General features: G+C 32.7%; 1 protein-coding gene across 1 annotated transcript in view; it reads right to left on the bottom strand.

The window, feature by feature from the left end:
* Nucleotides 1-8758: 8758 nt before the first annotated feature.
* The window catches only part of rho (rhomboid), a 47676-nt gene continuing 33941 nt past the window's right edge, over nt 8759-22493 (bottom strand). The window contains exons 3-4 of the mRNA XM_067789804.1: nt 15161-15590; nt 8759-13125 (exon numbers count right to left, since the gene is read on the bottom strand). Coding sequence (XP_067645905.1) covers nt 12779-13125; nt 15161-15590 — 777 coding nt within the window. The 3' untranslated portion in view covers nt 8759-12778. The remainder of the gene's footprint in view (nt 13126-15160; nt 15591-22493) is intronic.

The raw sequence follows: 22493 nt of genomic DNA, 5'->3' as shown, positions 1-22493 counted from the left end.
ATTTTGTATATAAGCCGTGCAGTTCGAGGTAAAAGCACTTTACCCAAAGTTGCCAAAAGGAATGCAAAGAACGAATGGCAAGCTAGTTTTGTTGAACCCTGAAAGTCCTAGTAAATTCAGCGTTTGTCTCAGTAGAATCGAATGTTTTTTTTCACACACATTATCCTCATCTAAAGCTGGTTTGGCCGAATATTCCATAACGAAACCTCCTAAGTATTTCTTTCAAAACGCATTCTTATTAGCATTGGACTCTCTATTATAGACACTTTAACCTTTTGCACTTTCACTTCCTTATAAGTAACCCTGAACCAAGAAGTGCTGAACTGATTAGTTCAGTGTCCTCTTTATATAACTTTAAGAAAAAAGTAGACAAAAATGCAGCTGCGCATTGTTTTTGTTTGGTGTCTTCAAAGTTTAGAGTTAAAAGGATGACAGCTGCAGGTGGCGGTGGGTTGACTTACTGCATTCAAAAACGTAAATACATGCAAGCAAAACAAAACCAAAAATTTTAAACAAAAGTTCAAAAATCGAAATACGTAAGATAAACTTTTGGGCGAAATGGCAGGTGGCATTTGGCTGGGGTGGATGGCAATTGGCGTTCGCTGAGTGGCGCAAGTGGCAGCAGGAGCAAGTAAGCAAAGTTCTGCCAATACAAAGCTCGTATCACTCGAATAAGCCATAAATGTTCAGCTCGTTTCATGTGTATGGCTGTTGATTATGCGTAAATGAATCATGCCGGGCATACATTTGTACATATATTTGTTGTTGGTGGTTTTGTGCTTTTGTTATTTGTAAGAGATCTTAGTGGTCGATTGCACCTGCCATTCGCAGAAAATTTGCTCAACAATTGTGATAAAAGGAGCAATCGAATTTCTTGGTTATATTTCAATTTAGAGTACAAAAGCACGTAAGAGTATTCCGATTAGTGACATAGCGAAGGAGCTATTTTAAGCATTCACGGATATGAGTACAGATATGGCTGTCTTAAAGCTAACAACCGTGGAAGCACATTAAAAAGTAGCCGAATAGTTGTGTTTTTGGTTTGGGCGTGAAATTTTATCATGACAGCAATATTTAGAAAACCTGGTGATACAGAACGAGACATTCAAATTTCATAAAGTTCTATATGGGTCTAGACTGCCTCCAAGTAGCATGAAGAGATCTGATGGGTACCTTGCCATCTTTAGCTAGGAACGCACACTTTCCGTGGTGCGTAGGTTGATGCAACTAACGTCACGATGGAACCGGATGTGGTTATAATAGCAAGTTTGCAAAAACACTGGTGATAGTTTGATACTCCATTTACTTGGCATTATTTCAAGAAGACTGCGAGAAGATAATATAACAGATGGTTTCCATTCCTAAAGCTGACGAAATAAATGACCGGCTATGGTCTTATAAGCCTCTTTTCCACTATCCCAAGAACGTTGTAGAAGTTTATTGACCTATTTATAAGGAACAGGACCGATATATAAGAAGCAGCACATCACGCTTACGGGAATGTTTTTTTTTTTTTTTTGAAAGCACTCTTCACAAGGTCGTTAGGGTATCTGTGTCTTATCTGCACAGAGTACACCTGAACATTAATACAATTGAAATGGAAGCCATCCCCAGGGACTTGCACGATATGGAACATAGTACTATATAGATACAAGGACTGCATCAATGCTTTGACGCAGAATCGTCAATCGGATTTTTTGGAGAAGGTTCGGTGAAAATTTTGCCTCTATTAATTGTCGCCTCTTTCATGGATACTAACAGTTAAGGATATCCTAGAAATTCTTAAAAGAAAAACTTGATGATACTGATCAAAGCTAAAATTCTTCCAATGATTACTGAGCTTATGGAAACAGCACTCTGCGACATATAGCGAAGGGCAGTGTAAAACGGGTTGGAGCTAAATCACACTAAAAAGGATCTAATTCTGCTCAGCGAAAAATAATAGTTCCTTCGCCCAATTAGCTGAAACCGAACGAAAAAACGGTTGAAGGGACTCTTGAAGTCAAATATTTTAGCATAATTCTGGACGGTTAACTAAGCTGGAAGGAATTTTCGAGGAAATATCAAATAAGGCTGTTGTACATAGCTGTAAAAAAGAGGAAATGAACGGAAAGACATGACGTGGCTGAAATGTTTGTAACAGTTCAAACATCGCCAGAGTGCGGGTTCAAATCCCACTCCCGGGAGAAAAGGAAAGAAAATACCTGTGGTCTTATCCGTACTGATGTCATATTGTTTTAAAATTTTCCCAAATTATTAAAATTAACAGAAGTCAATTGTTGACATGCAGACGCAGAGTAAAGAGTACTTTTCTAGGAAAGAATGGGAGGGGGACTTGGACAGCGAAAGGGAAATTAAAAAATGCACGAAAAAGACAACTGGTAAACGCTTTCAATTAAAATATCTTGACTCAGCACTGCTCTCCAAACCGAGGTCAATGCCACATTGATCTTTGTTGACAGCTAGGCTCCCTTCAAAATGCTAGAATAGTATTTTTTCAAATCAGAAATTTTGATTATCGCTTACGTTAATAGGACCTATCAGCGTCTCCGTAAGCTGGGTCCCTGGGCAAACCAATATCGAAGTGAATGAAATTGCCAGTGGCTAGAAAATTTTGCCAATTGAACAAAATGCTAGTCGAACAACTCTATACGACCACCATGAGAAAAATCGAAGATTACGGTATTATGGCAATGCACTTGCTATAGACCAATCGGAATGCTTGCGACGTTCCAAGGTCACTATTACCACGTTTTGATAGAAATATAACAAATTTCCTTCTCAAACTTAATAAGTCTATGGTAGGCATGCCGGTCGGAAGGCGCTACTAAAACACACATACCTCCAGATGAGTGGGTTCAGAAAATCGTTTCCGTGGCAGTCGGGCTAGTACCAGAGCGTGCTAGTACCGGAGCATACCGAACTCTTATCCGACGAAGGATGTGATGAGTGTTTTTACGACTACAACGACACAAGCATATCGCACTGAAGCTGTAAAGACGAGAGGCCGATTCATCACTATGTGAATGTGTATTAATACGAAAGTTCCGCATTTACCAGCACTCATGCGAGCATCGCTGCATCCCTAATGTCCATAGATTCTGCACTTAGAAGCTGTTGGATGCTTTTGAGCTTCAGGTTTGAAATTGCTTTGTTATTGTGATACTGACTTTGTTGTGATTTTCATGGACGTTGTTGTTAACAAAATACGCAAAGCTCTTGCTCAAAAGTTGATTTGCATAAATGGCTTATAACTTCGATTAAATTGTTTGGGTATTCATTTCTACTTGGAAATGACTTTCTATTTATTTAAAATTGTAGATACGCATAATGAAGAAACATTATTAATTATTATAAACTGTACTCTACTAATTGTAGAAAAAAGAAAAATTTGATTTGCACTGTAATACAAAGTTTGGCGTTGGCGTTACTTTGAAGGAACACACGTTGAAAATAATCCTGCCACACCAGACGCAAAAGTGAAATTCTAATTTAATTAAAATTTAATAAAACGAATTGAAAACAGAATCAAATTGAGCAAAGTTCCAAGACTGAAAAGATATGAAGTGACCATGATGAAATTAATATTCAGGTGTTCTCATCCCGTTGACGTTTTCTCTTATTCTGACAAGTTCGGCATGTATATTTTTGAGGGCTGTCTATCATACAGAACAGCATTTGACAAAAAATTTTGCAGAAAACTAATTTTTTGAGGAAATTTGTACGAAAAATGAAGCAATCGAAATTGAATACTTTTGCAATACAAGTATATACTGGAAAATAGAGCTACCAAAAAAGTGAGGTCGTGTTGTTGACATCACCTTTGTAATTACATCATTTAAATTTTTGAATTCCTTTTTCGTTACTTTGGCGTTCCCGTTGCGTTGCCGGTGAATTGAGAACATAGCTCTCAAGTAGTGTGTGTTTATAGTCAGCTATTGGCTCAACGTTAGCGCCAAAACGACGCGAAATTAGAATGTGTTTGGGCCTTAAAGCTCTTCTTTTTTATACTTAGCCTGCTTTGCACACAGAGTATATTAACTTTGATTGGATAACGGTTGGTTGTACAGGTATAAAGGAATCGAGATAGATATAGACTTCCATATATTAAAATCATCAGTATCGAAAAAAAATTTGATTGAGCCATGTCCGTCCGTCCGTCTGTCCATTAACACGATAACTTGAGTAAATGTTGAGATAACTTCACCAAATTTGGTACACGAGCTTATCTGGACACAGAATATATTGGTATTGAAAATGAGCGAAATCGGTTGATAACCACGCCCAATTTTTATATGTATTACAGTTTGGAAAACACAAAAACCTCTTTCTTTAGTAAATAATACACCTAGAATGTTGAAATTTGATGTGTGGACTGATATTGAGACTCTTAATAGAAATTTGAAAAAACAAAAATTTAAAATGGACGTGGCACCGCCTCTTGTATGACTAAGCAATTTCCTATGTTCCGGGAGCCATAACTCGAAGAAAAATTAACGGATCGTAAAAAAATTGGGTGCACAAATTTCTCCTATAGTAGAAAATATTTCTAGTAAAAATGAATGGGATCGGTTAAAGACCACGGAAACTTAGATATAAAACAAGTTTAAAAGGGCCGTAGAATAGGATAATAAGCTATAACTGAGCAAAAAATAGTTTTGGATCAATGATATTTCACTTATCAAGTTTTATTGCAAGAGAAAATGTGTAGACATTTTTTTTTAAACGAACATGTGTTATGCAGAAAAGTGATTTATCTGAAATTAAATGTGCAATTGAAGCTCACGCTGAGTATATAATGTTCAGTTATACCCGAACTTAGACACCTTTTACTGGTTGCAAATAATTTTATTTACTATAAATTCAACGACCACCAATTTTGTAGTTTTATTATCTCTGCACGCATGACTCAATACTTATAAATGTATGTATGTGTGTATTACATTAAAAAGCAATAAAAGATAATACTTATAAATTAAATTTAATGTAAGTAGTTATTTTACGGACAATAAAATTTTGTGTATTCATAATCCACAACTAATTACTTAATGTGTTTTGCAAAGTAAAAAGTGCATACATTAATTATTAATAACTAAAAGCAAAATACTAAAATGTTCCGCAATATATCAACGCACACATAAATGCATTAGGTAAACAAATTTATGCACACAATTAGATAAATGAATTTATTTGAAATATACGCACATTAGACGGGCGGAGCTTCTGTCATAGCAATTCGAATTTCAGCAAATTAAATTCTTTAAGACCAAATCAAAAATTTTGTTTTTATTGGGAACGTTCTCAGCTTCTTTACTGGTGCTTAACCGTACAAACGGCTTGACAGTCCTGAATCTTCAATAGGCGCGTGCTGCTGAGAATGCCCTCTGGGTCGAAGTATCTTCTTTCATTCGTCTGAGGAGTCACTTAGTAAAAGCTCGTCATTAAATTTTTTTTCGGTAATCAACGTCGCTAAAGTGTTGTGGTCCATAAATCTTTCGTAGAACATTTCTCTTGAACACTCCAAAAGCTTGCTTTGCGATCTTATGTAAACAGTGTCCACGTGGATGCTGATTCTAAGATAAACGAAGTCTTTTTACTTTTTCGAAACTTAAGTTGCGAACGGTGATTTGTTTGCTGCTTCACGGTAACGTGCTATCGAAGCAGAAAATCGAAGTACATATTGAAAATCTGGTCGATGGTAAATGTACTTAGCAGCACTGATAAGGTTCGATCATTCTGTCCCGGTAGGAATCAATCGATCGCACAATACGATTGACAGAACTTAATATGTGATACTGAAAATGCTGCCCCCCTGTGGATTGGAAAAATAACATTTAGGTTCCCCCAACAGACATGGACCAGTGCATATTCTACATAAAAGGTGATGCATCGCTGGCAAATCTTTTGATGTGTAAACACCCTTGCTAACGGTTGAGGGAATATAGAATGTAAGCGTTAGGTAAGTGTAAGCGTAAGCGTAGGCTTTGGAAGTTATATGCCATATGGAGGAACATAGAATGTAAGTGGGGGAATACCGAAGGAAAGCGTAAGTGTAGTCACTACACTGTAGCTAAATGTAGTAACAATGTACATGTTGGAGTTAATAAAGGTAACAGCAATTTTGAGCAAGATAAGGCGTGTTGTCTCAATTTGTTACCGTTGAGTTCTCAGAGTGGTATTGGTGTGATATCGAAAGGGTATAGACGAGTTATCGATTTGTTATGGAAGTGTTATAAATTGCTAGTAATTAAAAATCAATCGATGAGCTACCGATATATTTTGTAAAGTTATCGATTATTTATTGAAAAAATATCAATATGTTATCGGAAAGTTATCGAGAATTTATAGACTTTTCATCGAAAAATTATCGATTTGCTTACGAAAAGTTATCGATGTAATATCGAAAAATTATTGTTTAATTATCGAAAACATATCGATATGCTATCACAAAGCTATCAATTTTTTATCGAAAATTTACCTAAAGTGTATCGCAAAGTTATAGATATGTTATCAAAAAGTTATTGATTTGATATTGAAAAATTATCGATTTCATATCGGAGTTTTACTAATTTGTTATCGGCATGATATCGATTCGACATCGACGAGTCGCCGGTTTTGGTGATCTGGGTATTGCACTTCTCATGGCTTAAACAGATACAATACGTCACTGATTTGGCGGCCAAGGAAGAAACAGCAAGCAGAGTTGGCTGTGTTTATTTGAGTGGTAAACGCAAAATAGGTCGTCGCATTCGTTATACTTCGCCAATTTTGTACTTTTTATATACCTCAACCGCATCACATATTTTGCACTTTGCCATTTATAGTATGCGTCTATGAAATATTGCTGTTTTAAATTTAGCGATGCTATTAGTTGACCAACTATTATGATTTTCATAATGAAATATACAATTTTATTGCGACGTACGTATTGTAATTCTATCGTCATCGATTATGAGCACGGGATCATCGTCTTCTCGGCGCATTTTCCAGCTGTTAAATTTTAAGAGAATAGATAAGTGTTCTCACATTATCTAATTAGTCTCTGTGTGTCGAATACTAGGTAGCAATTTTCGTTCATGCAGCATTAGTAGTAGCTCAACAAAATACCATCTGGGTATTGCTATTCGTACCTCACCAGCGGTTATGGGACATTAATTCCATTACCTGCGATTATAAAGGAAAGACTATTGCCAGATATGAACAATGGCAATTAGCCCTTCAGCTCTGGGGATTTTAGATACCTCGTGCGAAGTTAGTCGCTTGTATTATCATGAAAATAGGCTAAGGTCTTTAAACCGTTGAGGATTTCCTGGGTGCATCATCGCCGCCTACGATTGGGAGGCCAAAATAGTTCGAGATATAATGTCGGGACGCCATTCTTGCAGCTGATAGTTCAATGTCACACCTTAATATCTGTATTTTTTACTTCCTGAAGAATATCGTTGCAGTTTTCAACTCGCGGTAGCGTTCCCACACAGATGAACTTCAATAGTTATTGGCACCCTATTGCATTGGCAGCTTTAATATGTCTGGTCTCTCCTGGGCTATGAGTTTTATAGTGTTAGCCGATCAAAGGCTGGTTTTGGGAGCTCGATTCATGCGCACACCTTAAACACGGCAAAGTTGCAAGGTGTATATTATATTAAAGAATTTCGACTTTACGAGGATACCCTCAGAAAAAAATTTCTCCGGATAGAAGAAAAATGCGAATGAAATGGCAATTAAGAAATTTTTTCCCCATTCGCATGGCCATATTTCTTCAAAATGAGGAAAAATTCTTCAAGTTGAGGAATTTTTCCTGATTTTGAAAATATTTTGGCCATGCGAAAAGGAAAACAAATCTTAAATGCCATTTCATTCAAGTTTTTTCTGAGTGTAGAAGTGGAACCGTAGTCTCCATGCGTAAATATCAAAATTTGGCGAGGAAGTCGCAGGTTAAGATAGTTTTCTTTCTATATGTCATTCAACGCAATATCTAAAATAGGCCGGACATTCCAAGTGCATGTCCTTAAATCGTAGATCATTTAAAGCTTTCAAAGGTAGTCATAAAAGAGAGATTCTTGTTGTTGACTGGAATTCTATTCTCTGAGGCGGGACTTGTGACCCAGTATAAAACCGGCACCGAGCCTTTGGATCTACGAAAGAGACTCGCTTTCAACCGTAACTCAGGGAGGTCAAATGTTGCTGATGGTATCCTCCAGCTAGCTCTTGAGCCGATTATGTCGAAGAGGTGCGGTCGGATTACACTGAAATGTTAACCCTTGGTCGGGAAAAAGTCCCAAATCCCTTTGGTATATATAACTGATGTTGCCTTGCCATTGTCACAATCATCTGTCAAAATGACTGACAGCATGTTAAAGATGAGTTTTTTTTTTAGCGTACGCCGGTGCATACAACCGGTTATTTTTATCAGGACAAAGAAATGACGATAAATAATATAAAAATCTGGCGCGCGTGTCTGTTTGAGGTCTTATCGCATCTCGCTGAAATGCCTCCTTCCCACTGGGAAACGGATGATTAGTGCCTACCCAGAGGCCACATGTACGCTACAGTTCCGCAGGCGTGAGCTACTTGAACTACATGCAACAACAGTGGCCCTGGATATTCTCTGGTGAATGGCGATCAGAAACTTTCCCTACCTGCGTGAACTTCTAAAAGGATTTTCAATACTTACATATGTACGTGCATTTCCAAATTTGATTTTTAAACCAAAATCGGTTAGATGCAAAAAGTTGCTAAATAAAAACACAGCTTTAAATTATTTTTGTTTCAAACATTTAATTTTCTTTTATTGTTTTATTGCTGCTGACAGATGCTCAAACATTTTTATAAAATGCATTTTTCACTTTTTCGTTTGAATTTATTTCGTGTGTTTTGTATTTTGTTTACTTTTTCACTAAATTTATATGTATGCAAATTTTGTATTTTTTTCTTGTGATGAACATTTGACGTTAGTTTTTTGTATCGTTTATTTTCGGTTTTTTTTTTCATATGTACGTATGTATATTAATTTGTTACGTGAAAATATCAGCACATGCATACATAGATGCAAATCTATTTATATATTTATGGTATTTGCATGCAAATATTTATTAAATAACAATATTGTTTGTTGGGAATATTTTTTTGGCATTGAATTTATTTATATTTAATATTGACAAAATTTTTGTCGGTTGCATGGACTGGTGGTATTGATATTGCAAATTGTTTTTAAAATTGTTGAATGTTTGATTGGTAAATTACATTAGTGCATTAATAAAGAAATTGTTATTTTTGAATTTAGTTACTCTTTTGTGATTTAATTAAAGGCAAATTACATGAAAATTCTGAAAATTAAAAATAATACAAAGATTTCTGGTTTTAAGTTCAGTCAACAATTATGGGTATGCAAATATTGTAGGTCTGGTTTTTAGTATAATTGACTAAAAGTTTTTAAAATATTTTTTTTTAAATTATTTCAAATTTATTTTCGAAAATATTTTGTTTTAAAAAATGAACATATGTATAATCAAACTCAAATTTTACAGTTTTTCATCATAATTTGGACGTTGACGATTTTAAACAATTTTTTGTTTTTAATTTTTTATTACCGTTTTGTTTTTTAGTTACTTTATTTTTCTTTGGTTTTATAAGTGTTCGTTACGAATATTTCTCAAATTTTATTTTCTAAGTATGCTATTCGTTTTAGTTGAATTTAACTTGCTTATACATACATACATATGTACAATATTACTAAATTTGTTTCTTTTTATTTTAATTAAATTTTTTAACTACATAAATAGAAAATTTACAAAAACACTGTGAGTATATTCTAGATTTGAACTTAATTTTAGGAATATCAGAAAAAAAACAAATATTGAACATTTATATCAAAAACTGGATAGGAAATTTTATTACATACTTACTAGAAAAAAAACTTATAATCTCTTAACAAACTTTAGCGTGCCATACATATGTACATATATTTGACATCTTTACTGTAAATGAGCGGCCCGAGAACCAGAAAAATCTAAGGGCGAAAGTTTTCGTATGAGCTCTTTACGAGCACAAAAAAGGCATGATAGCTTTATTTCTCGCACTCTGAAAAAAATCTTGAAAAAATAAAATATTTTGAAGAGAAAGCTCAAAAGCTTAATGCTTTGTAAGTAAAAAAGATTTTCAAACTCCATCAATTCTCGAATAAAATTTATTTAAAGTTTTATTTTTGTTAAATAATATTGACATTTTTTTGCACCTTTTCAAGAAGAAATATTTTTAAGGAGAACCACAAAAGCTCATTTTTGAAAACTTTGTTTTTATTGTTTTGGTTCCTCAGAATAAAAATTGTTTTAAAAAACTCTTTTTGTTACAATTATTTATTGTTTTGATTTCTGAGATAGCCAAAACAACAAATTTTTTAAATATTTATACTTCAAAAATAGCGCAGCCCTTAAAACTTTTCTGATAATTTTTAAAGTTTGTTTTGCAAGCTTAAAAGTCTCAAAAAGTTGTTTTTATGTGGAAAAGTTCAAAAGCTTCTAGAAATTTGTTATTATTTTTTTTATTTTTTATATTCCCAAAAATTTTAAATTTCCTCATTATTGAAGCTCCGGAATGTAAACAAAGTATTATTATGAAAGAAAAGCTTCTAAGTTTGTTTTGTAATTTTAACCTTTTATTCTATTTCAAAGTCCCCAAAAGTACACACAGAAAAAAGGATGGAGCTAAAATATTTTTAGAAAAAAGTTCAAAGAGTACATTGTTCAAAATTTTGAAATTTTGGGAAAAATTTAATTTTTTTAAGATAAAGCTTAAAAACTTCTCTTAATAAAAGATCAAAACTTTAAGTTCTCACGGTAATGTTTGCAAAAAATAGTTAAGTTTTTCCAGAAAGATTCAAATTTTGTTTGGCTTTTTAAAAGCTTTAAGCTTCAAATATATACTTACCCTAAATATCAAAAATTTGAGTATAAATACTTTTTATGGCCGAAGCTCAAAAAGGCAATTGTTCAGCAGAGCTTTCACCATATCAAGTGCTCTAAGAGCTTTGGAAAAAGCAGTAAACTAAAGCTTGCAGGCTAACTTTTTCTAAAGTTTTAGGATTGGTAGCAATTTTTGTTTGTTTTAGGGAAAGAAATTTTTAACTACTTTTTTACAAATTATTTTTTTCGACCGAGATAATTTTTGTACAGAAAAAGTTTAGAAGCTCTTTTATATAAAGAATATTATAAAAAAGGCTATTGTATTCTGAGAAGAAAGCATTTAAAAATTTATGTATGAAGCAACAAATTTAAATTGATGTATGTCATCATTTTCCTTTGAAACTCTATTATGAAATTTGAGACTTTTATACAAAATTTTGCACTTTTTCAAGTTTTTTTAGCATTTGTAAAAGCTATGAATAAACACTTTTTATTTAAGAAAATATTTAATTTTTTCGAACTTTTTGGAAACTTTGAAAATAACTTTACTTTTGAAGAGAGCTTCTTTTACTGTAATAATACCGTATTTGTTCAATGTTTTTGAGCATTTTCAAAAGGGATTTCTTTTAGCTTTCCAGAAATATTGAGTTCTTTTCGAATTTTTCGGAAGCTCTGTAAAACCTGTTCTGTGAAGGACACTTTTTTTTAATAAAAAAATATAATTTTTCACTTTTTTGAGCATTTAAAAAAAAACTAAACTTTCTTTTAATTGTGAAAAATTAAGTTTGTTTGGATTTTTTCAAAAGCTTTGAGTAGAGCTTTTTCGAATGTTTGATAAAATCAATTTTTTTATAATTTTAAAACCTTCAAAACTTTTCATCTATAGACAACGGGTTCTCTGGCTTTCGGCTGTCAAGTTCTATGGTATTTTTAGCATAATTATGTTTGTTTGTTTGACTAGTTCGTTTATTTATAAAAACAAAATGCGATTTTTAGCGCTTTTTTTGCGCTTCACATTTTTTATATTAATTTGCGTGGTGTAACGAGGATTTTCCTAACTTTTTGTTTGCATTTCATATATACATACATATAGAAATTAATGTAGCTAAATAACAAAGTTAGTGGTTTTTGGTCAAAAGCCGAAAGGATCTCATCATTCATATGAAACTGTGTATGTATTTACAAAAATATTTCGTAGTATACGCTTTGAACTGCATTTCAACTATTTATATACATATATTTGGTTCTGTGACCCGATTGTGCATTCATGCTGACAATTTAATACTATAATTTTAAATAAAATAAATAAATAAATATGTTTGCTTTTTTTAGTTCACACTCTTCTTAATATTACAATTAATGTTAATTCAAGCGCACTTGAATGCAGTACTTATGAATGCGTGTGTATTTGTGTGTATGTTTATATGTATGTGTATTTTTTATCTTTTATTTTCAAAATTAATTCAGTCTTTGGTATTATCACAACATTTGTTTATACGATTTGGGTTTTTATTTGCTTTCGATGCAATAAATATGAAACAGATGAGAAAAAGAGAGAGAAAAAAATATTATATACAAATGTAGTATGTATGATAAATTGAATGGTAGTAATAACAAAAAAAAAGAACCATTAACAAAAATGTGAAAAATTCAAACAATTAATATTAGCAACTATTTGCTGAATGATTTTTTTGGTTAATTAACCTGCGCGCGTGGCACTAAATTTGAGCGCAACGCCTTCATTTGTGCTTTTTACGCAAAATTATTGTTTTCAAAGCAAGTATTTTTAATTTTTTTCAATATTTCACGTGTTTGCATTTACCGATTGTTTTTTTTTTTTTTTTTTTGTATTAATTTTCGCTATGAAAACATACTTTTTATGACACACCCAAATCGTACAACAATTGTTGTGCCACAACCTCACTGCGCTCTTCCACCAGCTGTCCGGTCATTGTGTTGATCAAATTGAAAACAATAGCAAATACTGTAAATGCGCTATAAATGCCCAAAGCTAGCCACCAAATGAGATTTTCATAGGCACGATGTTCAAAATTCTTTAACACTAGTAAGCCGATAGTGAAGCCTGCCAACGCGCCGGTCATATGTGCTATATAGGAGACGGGTGGTGGATCAACGTTCAGCAAACGATCGACGTGCACAGGTTTGCTCACCAAGTCGGCATCCAGATATTGTGAATATAATGCATAACCAAGATCGCATGATACTGTAAGAGAAGAAAGGAAGAAGAAAACGTACGAAAATTAGTACGAGAAATCCACAGAGGGATGCAAAGTAACTTAAGTCAAATGACATAGGGTACTTTTGCTTTCATTTTTATTATAAACCAATGAAGTTTGTAATTTCTTTATTTTTTTTTTGGAAAAAACACATTTTTAATCAAAGCTTTAACGTGTAAGATAATTTGGGAAAATAATAAATTTTTTATAAAAAATATTGAAATTTTTATTTGCGCCTCATTTTGAGCATGGCGTAAAAGAGCTTGAACTTTTTCTTTAACCGTTTTTTTCAAAAATAATTTTGAAAACATATTTTTTCAGATCTTCCCGGTAAAATTTCCAAAATGTTTTTGTAGCTTTATTTGCTCTATAAGTTAAATAAAAAAAGCTTTAATAAAAAATTTACATATTTGTTACGCCCAACATTGAAATTGCCTATATTTCTTTCTTGTTTACAATTTTAAATACAAAAAGTTTATTAATAATTTGCTGACCAGTTTGGTATTTATTTGAATTTGATTAGGCTTTGCTGGTCTAGTGTAGTTAGTCCAAGTAAAAACTCGTACTTTTTCTCCAATATCACCCTACGTTTCGCCAAGCTCCTTGGCATCCTCAGGGGTATAATATAAAAAGTATTAACTTAACGTGTAAACATCACACAACATAAAACAACAAACACTTAAAACTAAAAACATCCATCAGTACCATGGTCATTGGGTACTTTTATCATACATGACAAAAGCTTGGCGAAACGTAGGGTGATATTGGAGAAAAAGTACGAGTTTTTACTTGGACTAACTACACTAGACCAGCAAAGCCTAATAAAATTCAAACAAAAAGTTTAGTTATACAAAAATTTGCTCTACCGAATTTCCAAAATATTCGCTCTTTAAGTTGTAATAAACAATTTTCTGATATTTTTTGCACCCCACGTTGGACGCCAAAATTAAAATAGCCTACATTTTATTCCATTTGGAAATTTTATATGCAAAAAGCTGTAAATTTAACTTTTAATATCTTTCTCATTTTAATCATAGTTTTTTAAATTCAATTTTGTTTTCATATATATTTTTTATCAAACCAATTTAGGCTGTGTGCGAATTTGCCTAAATTGCTACCTAAATTGAGAAAAACCTAAATCACTGGAGACTGTCGGCAAGGCAGTGCAGAAGAAAAAATTTAGAATTTTTTTGAGCATACTTTTCAACGTAAATTTACATGCCAAATTTGAAGAACAAAATAAAATCGATTTTTTTTATTTTATTCAGTTGTTTTTTTGATTTCTGCATATCTACATATCTACGTATATGCCAATAAAATGCGCTTGCACTAATCACAGCTACTTTATTGACCAGAGGACGATGATTCGACTGCGGTGGTGCCCGATCAGTAGTTGAAAGGTGCAATGATGGTTTTAAATAGATTGGCGTTAACGCTGGCGGAATAAAAATTAGATCCTTGATCTTCAACGCTGGTTCAGATTCAGCAGTTATGAATGTGGTTCTCAACGCCCACACCGCTTCCCTAAAATTAATTATTTGGGCATTCCCAATGTACCCGTGTTCAACTTGAGATGGAAGCAAGCGTCCAATTAGGCGGAGGCGCTGCAGTTTCTTGTTCTGTGATCTAAGGATACTTTTCCTCCCATGACTCCTGTCCTGCAGAAGCAAGTGTTCCTGAGTAAACTACAGTCTTGTGTTGTTTGTATAAACAAACAACATTTAGTTGTCCAATGAACTCGCACAGTTTTAACAGTTTTTTTCCTAAATTGTTGCAGTGCTGGAAAGTTCCAGTGGAAAATTAGTTTAGGTACCTAAAATTTAGGCCAACTCGCACCCAGCCTTAAATCACATTGCATGATATATTAAAATCAATGCCAAAAAATAAGAGCGTATCAAGGTGCATGCGGAAAATAAGTTATAAAAATGCTTGAATTCTTACATTTTATACTTTTTTATTATTACTCTAATGTGCACTCGAATAATGTGAAATCAATGTTCAAATAAAAAAGCTTCAACTCACCAAATATCAACACCGACAACAACTGTGCCACCGCATAACGCATTTGTCGATAATTCAATATGATATTTGCTAAATGAGCAGCCAATATTGCGTATACGCCACCGCTAGCGCCCACCAAATAAACTTCCGAATCAACAACGCTCGTGCCCAAAGAACCAGCAAAAACACCGGCACAATAAATTATACCAACACGCGCTGAACCATGCATCACTTCCAGCGGGATGCCGTAAAAAAGTTGAATGACCACATTGAAACCCAAATGAAACCAATTCGCATGTAGGAACATATAGGAAACGAAACGCCAAACTTGTAAACGACGATCGGGTCGATAAATGAATACGGAATCACTGGATATGGGCATGTGGGGTATGAGTTGTTGTGTAGTTTCCGCAGCAGGAATGGTGGCTGAATCATAGGCGAAAATTGCGATCTGTGGACGGTAAGAAAAAAAATTTATAATAAATTAGTATGTGCAAATGGATAAATGAATGTGCATTTAAAAAGTTTTTGTATTTTTCATCTTTTTTTTTTTATAAAAATGCTCTTGAGGTGCTAAAGAATTTTACACAAACAGCTAATTAGAGCATCATTAATTATTTTGCTGCATTGTATCAGATTTTCTTTTCACTTCTGTCTTTGTGTTGCAAGCAAAGTAATTTTCTACGAAATTTAATCAATTTTTGTTAAAAGCACACATGCACACATGGATTTACTCTTCACTGCATTTATCGAAAATTCTCAAAAAATTTTCTCACTCCTGCTAATTTATTACGTAGCTTCCTGTTTTCGCATGTCGTTTATGCTGCATTTCTTTGTTAGTGCGCTTTTTTGCTTTTGCTATGTTCATTGGAAAGTTTGGCAGCGTGTCAAGTTGGTCGAGTTGCTGCTGATTAAAAAGTCAGCCAAAAGTCAGCTTAAAGTCAACTTATTATAATGTCATTTATTTTTGTCGCTGTTGAAACGTGAAATATAATTATGTGGGTTGAAGTGAAAATTTGTTAAGTTTTTGTTGAAAATTTATGAAAGTTTTATGTTATTTTTTAAATTAAATTGACTTCTTCCCAAAAAAATTTTAAATATTTTTTTTAAAAATCAATTCCATAAATTTCACAAAACAAACAAAAACTAAAGACGATCTGCCAAAAAATAAATAAATATTTTTTGTAAAAAAATTATTTAAAGAATTCTTTAGTATATTTTTTCAAATGTGTGTCGTGTAATAAAATCTCTTCAAGTTTATAAAGTAAAACGGCAATAAATTTTCCGAAAATAAAAGCTTATAAAAAAAAATATAATTAGTAATTTTCGAGAATTAGTTCTGAACTTTTGATATGAGAAATTAACTAGAGAATATTAATAAAGTTAAAAAGAAGTACCTTAGAAACTTTTTTTTGTTTATTTCATTACTTTAAAAGCTTTTTTACACCATTTAAAAAATGTGCTTCTTATCTCACAAAAAAAATTTGTTTTCATTCAATGAAAAAAAAAAAAATTATAAAATAAAATCCGAAAGCTACTTACGTCAATGTTAACAGTCTTAAACATTTGCACCTGCAAACATGTCGCTGCATGTTTGCATTTCTCATTTACAGGGAAAAATATTTCAATTCACCGCAAAACTGCACAACAATTCTCAGTTACTCTACTAAATAAAATCCGGCATATCTAAACTGATTTTTGAACAATAAACAAGTATTTGGTTCTAACAAATGATGATACAAAAATTTAACTTAAGGAATTTCTTTTGTATCATAGATATGTTCATACATATGTGGCATGCCCCAAGCAAATTGGATTGGTAGCAATGTTCGTGACGAAAAAAAATGTTTAAAAAATGTGAATGGATTGGAAGCTGTGCAGTGTAAAGGATAACAACATCAGATATTGACAGCTTCTTTTACACAACAATGTTGCAAGGGGGAAAATAAACTTTTTTGTTCGGAGTAAATGAATTGATTAGCTTTAAAGTGTTGGTATGTGCAAAAATTTGTAAAGTAAACTGAATATAGTCACATACCGACACATCCTCTACCAATAATTATCATTAGTCACATACTGACACACCCTCTACTAATAACTGTCATGCTCTTCTTACTTATACCATTTCCTCTTACACCTTTCCTTCGCTTTCCATATCCGCTCACTTATTAGCTATATTTCCGTAAACAACTTCCAATAAATAAATCTCTTTCTCTTTATTCGCAATTAACAACAACATTACATATTACAGTTACTATTATTAGTTTTAAGCTCATTTTTGTGAACTTAGTTATAAGCATTGCAGAAATTTGGAGATCATTAATAAAGTTTCATTCGAAAAGAACGGACTTCTTATTGGCGCAGTCGCACGCGAACTAAATACGCAAAATCCCACTACGTAAAAAAGTTAAAATTTTTACTAAAAGCAGTTAACACGTCTCAAAATACGGAGTGTTTTTGAAATAAAGAAAAAGAAGCAGAAACTTGTTTCATAAAAAGTTAAAATTGCGAAAAAAAAAACCAAAAAAAAAAATCGTTTATTAATACGTACATACGTACCTAAAATCAAACGAATAAAAACTGTAATAAGAAAGTTTGGAAAAGTTCCAAAGACATGTGAATTCGTTAATATAAATATTTAAGATATTGACTTATACCTAGACATTTTTTGAAAAGTGTATTTTTAAAAAAAATTAGACTGCCTATATATGTACATATGCATAAAACTGTACATGTGAAGAGAAAAAAACTGTAAACAGAAAAATTGAAGCAGAAACGATTGAGAAGATAATAAATCAGTTAAGGGTCATTTCAAAGACATTTGAAACCAAAACGCATACGAATGAGAAAAAAAATTACCAAGAGAAACAGCTTCCGTTTCTACACAATCAAATTTACATATAAGCACAGTAAAAACTGATAGACACAACAACAACTTCCGTTCCAACAGAATTCAGCAAGAAAGTGTAGTGAGTACTTAGAGCAGCAACTTCCGTTAAGCATAAGCGATCCAGTGAGAGAGTGAAGCGAGCTTTAAGAGCAACATCAAGAACTTCCGTTCCAACGCAAGTAAACAAATGTTAAAGTAAAGTGAGTATTGAGAGCAGCAGCGACAACTTTGTTTCCAACTCAATGCACCAAAAAGCTCAGTCACTAGTACGAGCGACAACATACGTATATACAACAACAGAATCTACATAAATCAATGTATATATACATATAAAAAAAAAAAAAACAAAAAAAAACACTCTTAAGTATTAACATTCAGTTTAGCGAAACAAGACAAAATTAAAAATGGATAATTTTGATGTTAGTGCTAAATTTAAGCTTATTTCAACTAATCTTAATAGTGTTCCACCGTATGATGGGAATGAAAACGCCTTGCTAGGGTTTGTAGAGCGAATAGATTTGATGATACCAACTTTAGAATCTTTTCCGGATGATTTACAAGTTTTACTTATAGGAAATATAAAAGATAAAATCGTTGGTAACGCTAGACGGTCATTGTTAATTAATGGCAATCCTCATACTTGGGAACTAGTCAGGAAAGTTCTAGTAGATAATCACGGAGAGAAAAACTCTGTTGATGAAATTATTGATAAAATTAGGTCTTGCCGATGCGAATCAACAATAGAACATTTTTATAATCAACTTAATACATTATTATGTCGTTTAAATAATGCCTTGCAACTCAGTAATACTAAGATTGCTGGTATTAATTATGAAAGTAATGGGCGAATTGCTTTGAACTCTTTCAAGCACGGCTTACCAGAGCCAGTCAAAAGTATTATAGTTAGTCGAAATCCCAAAGATTTGAAAAGTGCTTACGATATTATAAAATCTAATGGGTACTTAAAATATAATGATGGGCATAGCTTTTTTAATAATAATAATAGTAGATACAAACAACAAAATAGAACAAACAGATTTTCGAGCGAGTTGTACAATACAAATAACAGTAACGTACAAAATAATATGAGTAACAAAAACGACTTACAATTCAACAACAATGTTAGCAGAGGTCATTATTACAGTAATCATAATGATGCCCGTTTTCAACAACAATTAGGACAGCATAGTAGGAATGGCTTGCATCCAAATGCTTCAGTACAGTCGAGGTTATATTCTAATAGCAGTGGTCAAACAAATCGATCACAAAATCCATATCGTGAAAGTTCTTTTATTCCGAATACTATTAAAACGCAATTTAATGGAGATCCTGGGCAGGCAACAGTCGAACCAATGGAATTGGGTGTTAATGAAAATAATCAGGATTTTCAACTAGCCCCACAAGAAAATTACCTTATATAGTTGTACAAACACGTATAAAACCACTTAGATTTATAATAGATACGGGAGCAGAATTTAGCGTAATTAATCCCAAAATATGCAACCCCAAATATGAAATAAAACCCACAGTATTTTCATTGAGTGTTTTAGGAAGAAAAATATTCACAACAAATGAATTTAGAATACCGCTTTTTAAAGAGTTTAATAAAAATCCCTACTTTGTACATTTTGTAGAATACCCTTTTCACTTTTATTTTGACGGTATTATAGGGAATAACATTTTACTTAATCTAAATGTGATAATCGATTATAAAGGTAGGAAAATAATAACAGAAAATGCAACAATACCTATATATTTTAATGAAGATGAAGAAATTTCACTAGAAGATTACACAAAAAATGAAGACTTGCAGATATTTAGTTACGAGGAGGAACTAGAAATAAATCTAGTTGAAAGGTTTCCCAAACATTTAAATTGTAAGGATAGAGAAATTTTGACGACAGTTTTGAATAACTACCAGGATATTTTCTATAAAGAAGGAGAAAACCTACCTTTTACCACCGAAATTCAGCACAGAATACTCACTAAAACTGATACCCCTATATATACCAGACTCTATAGATATCCCGTAGTACATCGCGCGGAGGTAGACCGGCAGATTAAGGAAATGCTAGCCCAAAAAATTATCGTTCCCAGTAATGGTCCATATAATTCCCCTTTGTGGGTTGTACCCAAAAAGGCAGACGCAAGCGGAAAACCTCAATGGCGCGTAGTTATTGATTACCGGAAATTGAACGATCAGACAATTGATGATAAGTTCCCAATTCCAAATATGCAGGACTTATTTGACAAATTGGGAAAATGTAGCTATTTTAGCACTATCGATTTGGCGAAGGGATTTCACCAGATTGAGGTACACCCTAATGATAGAGCCAAGACAGCATTCTCAACAGCAGACGGTCATTATGAGTTCACGAGAATGTCTTTTGGGCTGAAAACGGCACCAGCAACTTTTCAGCGATTAATCAATTATGTTTTAAGGGACCATATAAACAAAATTTGTGTTGTCTACTTAGATGACATACTAATTTTTTCTACAAGCTTTGATGAGCATATTCTTTCTATTAAAAAAATTTTCGATACATTGCGTTCAGCCAATTTAAAAATTCAATTCAGTAAATGCCAATTCGCTGATTTAACCACAAAATTCTTAGGGCATATTATTTCAAAAGAAGGTATAAAACCAGATCCGTCAAAAGTAAAATGCATAGAAAATATGAAACCCCCAAGGAATGTTAAAGAAATAAAACAATTCCTTGGAATGACAGGATATTACCGCAAATTTATACGGGACTACGCAAAAGTAGCTTACCCTATGGTTCGCCTGTTGAAGAAAAATGCGATTTTAGACTTCCAAAATATTGACTTTTTGAACGCTTTTAATACTTTAAAGAAACTGATAACCAGCGAACCAGTTTTACAGCCCCCTGATTTCAATAAAAAATTCATACTCACGACAGATGCATCCCAATTCGCTATTGGTTGTGTGCTAAGTCAAAATAGTCACCCCATATGTTACGCTTCGCGAACTTTGTCGGATCACGAAATTCGATATTCTACTATAGAGAAAGAAGCTTTAGCTATGGTTTGGTCCGTGAAACATTTACGTACTTATTTATATGGGCGAAAGTTTGTTATACAAACGGATCACAAACCATTGACGTGGTTGCATAACATCAAGGAGCCAAACATGAAACTTCAGAGATGGAAAATTCTTTTAAATGAATATGATTTTGAAGTAACATATATTCGAGGAAAAGATAATGCAGTTGCGGATACCTTAAGTAGATTTTTTGACCAACTTGATGATAATTTAGAATGTAGAGATATATACAACAACATAGGAGATGGTGAAAATAAAATCGAAAGTCAGGAAGCGGTAGATGATGACTTAATGTCAGTGGATGCAACGGCGCATAGCGCATTAGAAGATAACTTAAAATACATATTTACAACAGAGAGATGCATTAATTGCTATAAAAACCAAATTTATTTGAGCTATGGTCAAGAGGAAAAATTTTACATTAAAAAAGTAAACAAGAAGTGTCAAACTCATATTATAGTCACTGAAAATTCCGATTTAAAAAGTATCATGCAGAAGTGTCTAATAAATAAAGGTGTTATGTGTATTTACTGTGAAAGTACTGAGCTTTTTGTAAAATTTCAGTATTTGTATGTAAATTTCTTTGAAAATAACAACCTTAAGCTTTACAAATCAGTTGTAAAGCTTAACGAAATTACAGACAAAAATGAAATTTTAACAATTATAGAAAACGAGCACCAACGTAACAATCATAGAGGAATACAGGAAGTTTTCCTTGAATTGAAGAATAAATATTTTTATCCAAAGTTATATAAACTGATAACGTACTTAATAAATAATTGCTCAATTTGTCAAATAGCTAAGTTTGATAGAAAGCCAGCCAAAATTCTTTACCAAGTAACAGAGACGCCCACTCATTTTAACGACATTGTACATATAGACATTTGGTTTCCGTATAGGAATACCATGTACCTCACAACTATCGATAAATTTTCAAAATATGCTACCTTTCATAGAATTAGTGACAGAAATTGGATAACAATTTTAGCCGCTTTGAAGCAACGAATCCAATTTTTAGGTAAAATGAATAAAATTGTGTTTGACAACGAAAGGTGTATTTTACACAGTGCTGTTCGTTTGTTTTTAAAAGAACAGAACATTCAAACACATACGACAACAGCATACCTAAAAACTGGAAATTCTGACGTAGAGCGACTTCACGGAACTTTGAATGAACATTTACGATTAATGGAAGCCGATATTCAAAACAAAGATCTAGATTTAGATGAAAAGCTTTTTAAAATTTTCATATCTTATAATAATACTATTCACTCGACAACAAGGAAAAGACCCATAGATTTTATAATAAAAAATTTCAGTAAAGAATATATTGATGAACTGAGTAAGCTATATGAAAAAGAAAAAGCCGAAAGAATTCAAAAGTTAAATAAAACTAGAGA

This window comes from Eurosta solidaginis, chromosome 5 (genome assembly GCF_040869045.1).
Source record: "Eurosta solidaginis isolate ZX-2024a chromosome 5, ASM4086904v1, whole genome shotgun sequence".
NCBI lineage: Eukaryota > Metazoa > Arthropoda > Insecta > Diptera > Tephritidae > Eurosta > Eurosta solidaginis.
This window is presented reverse-complemented; position numbering and strand designations above follow the sequence as displayed.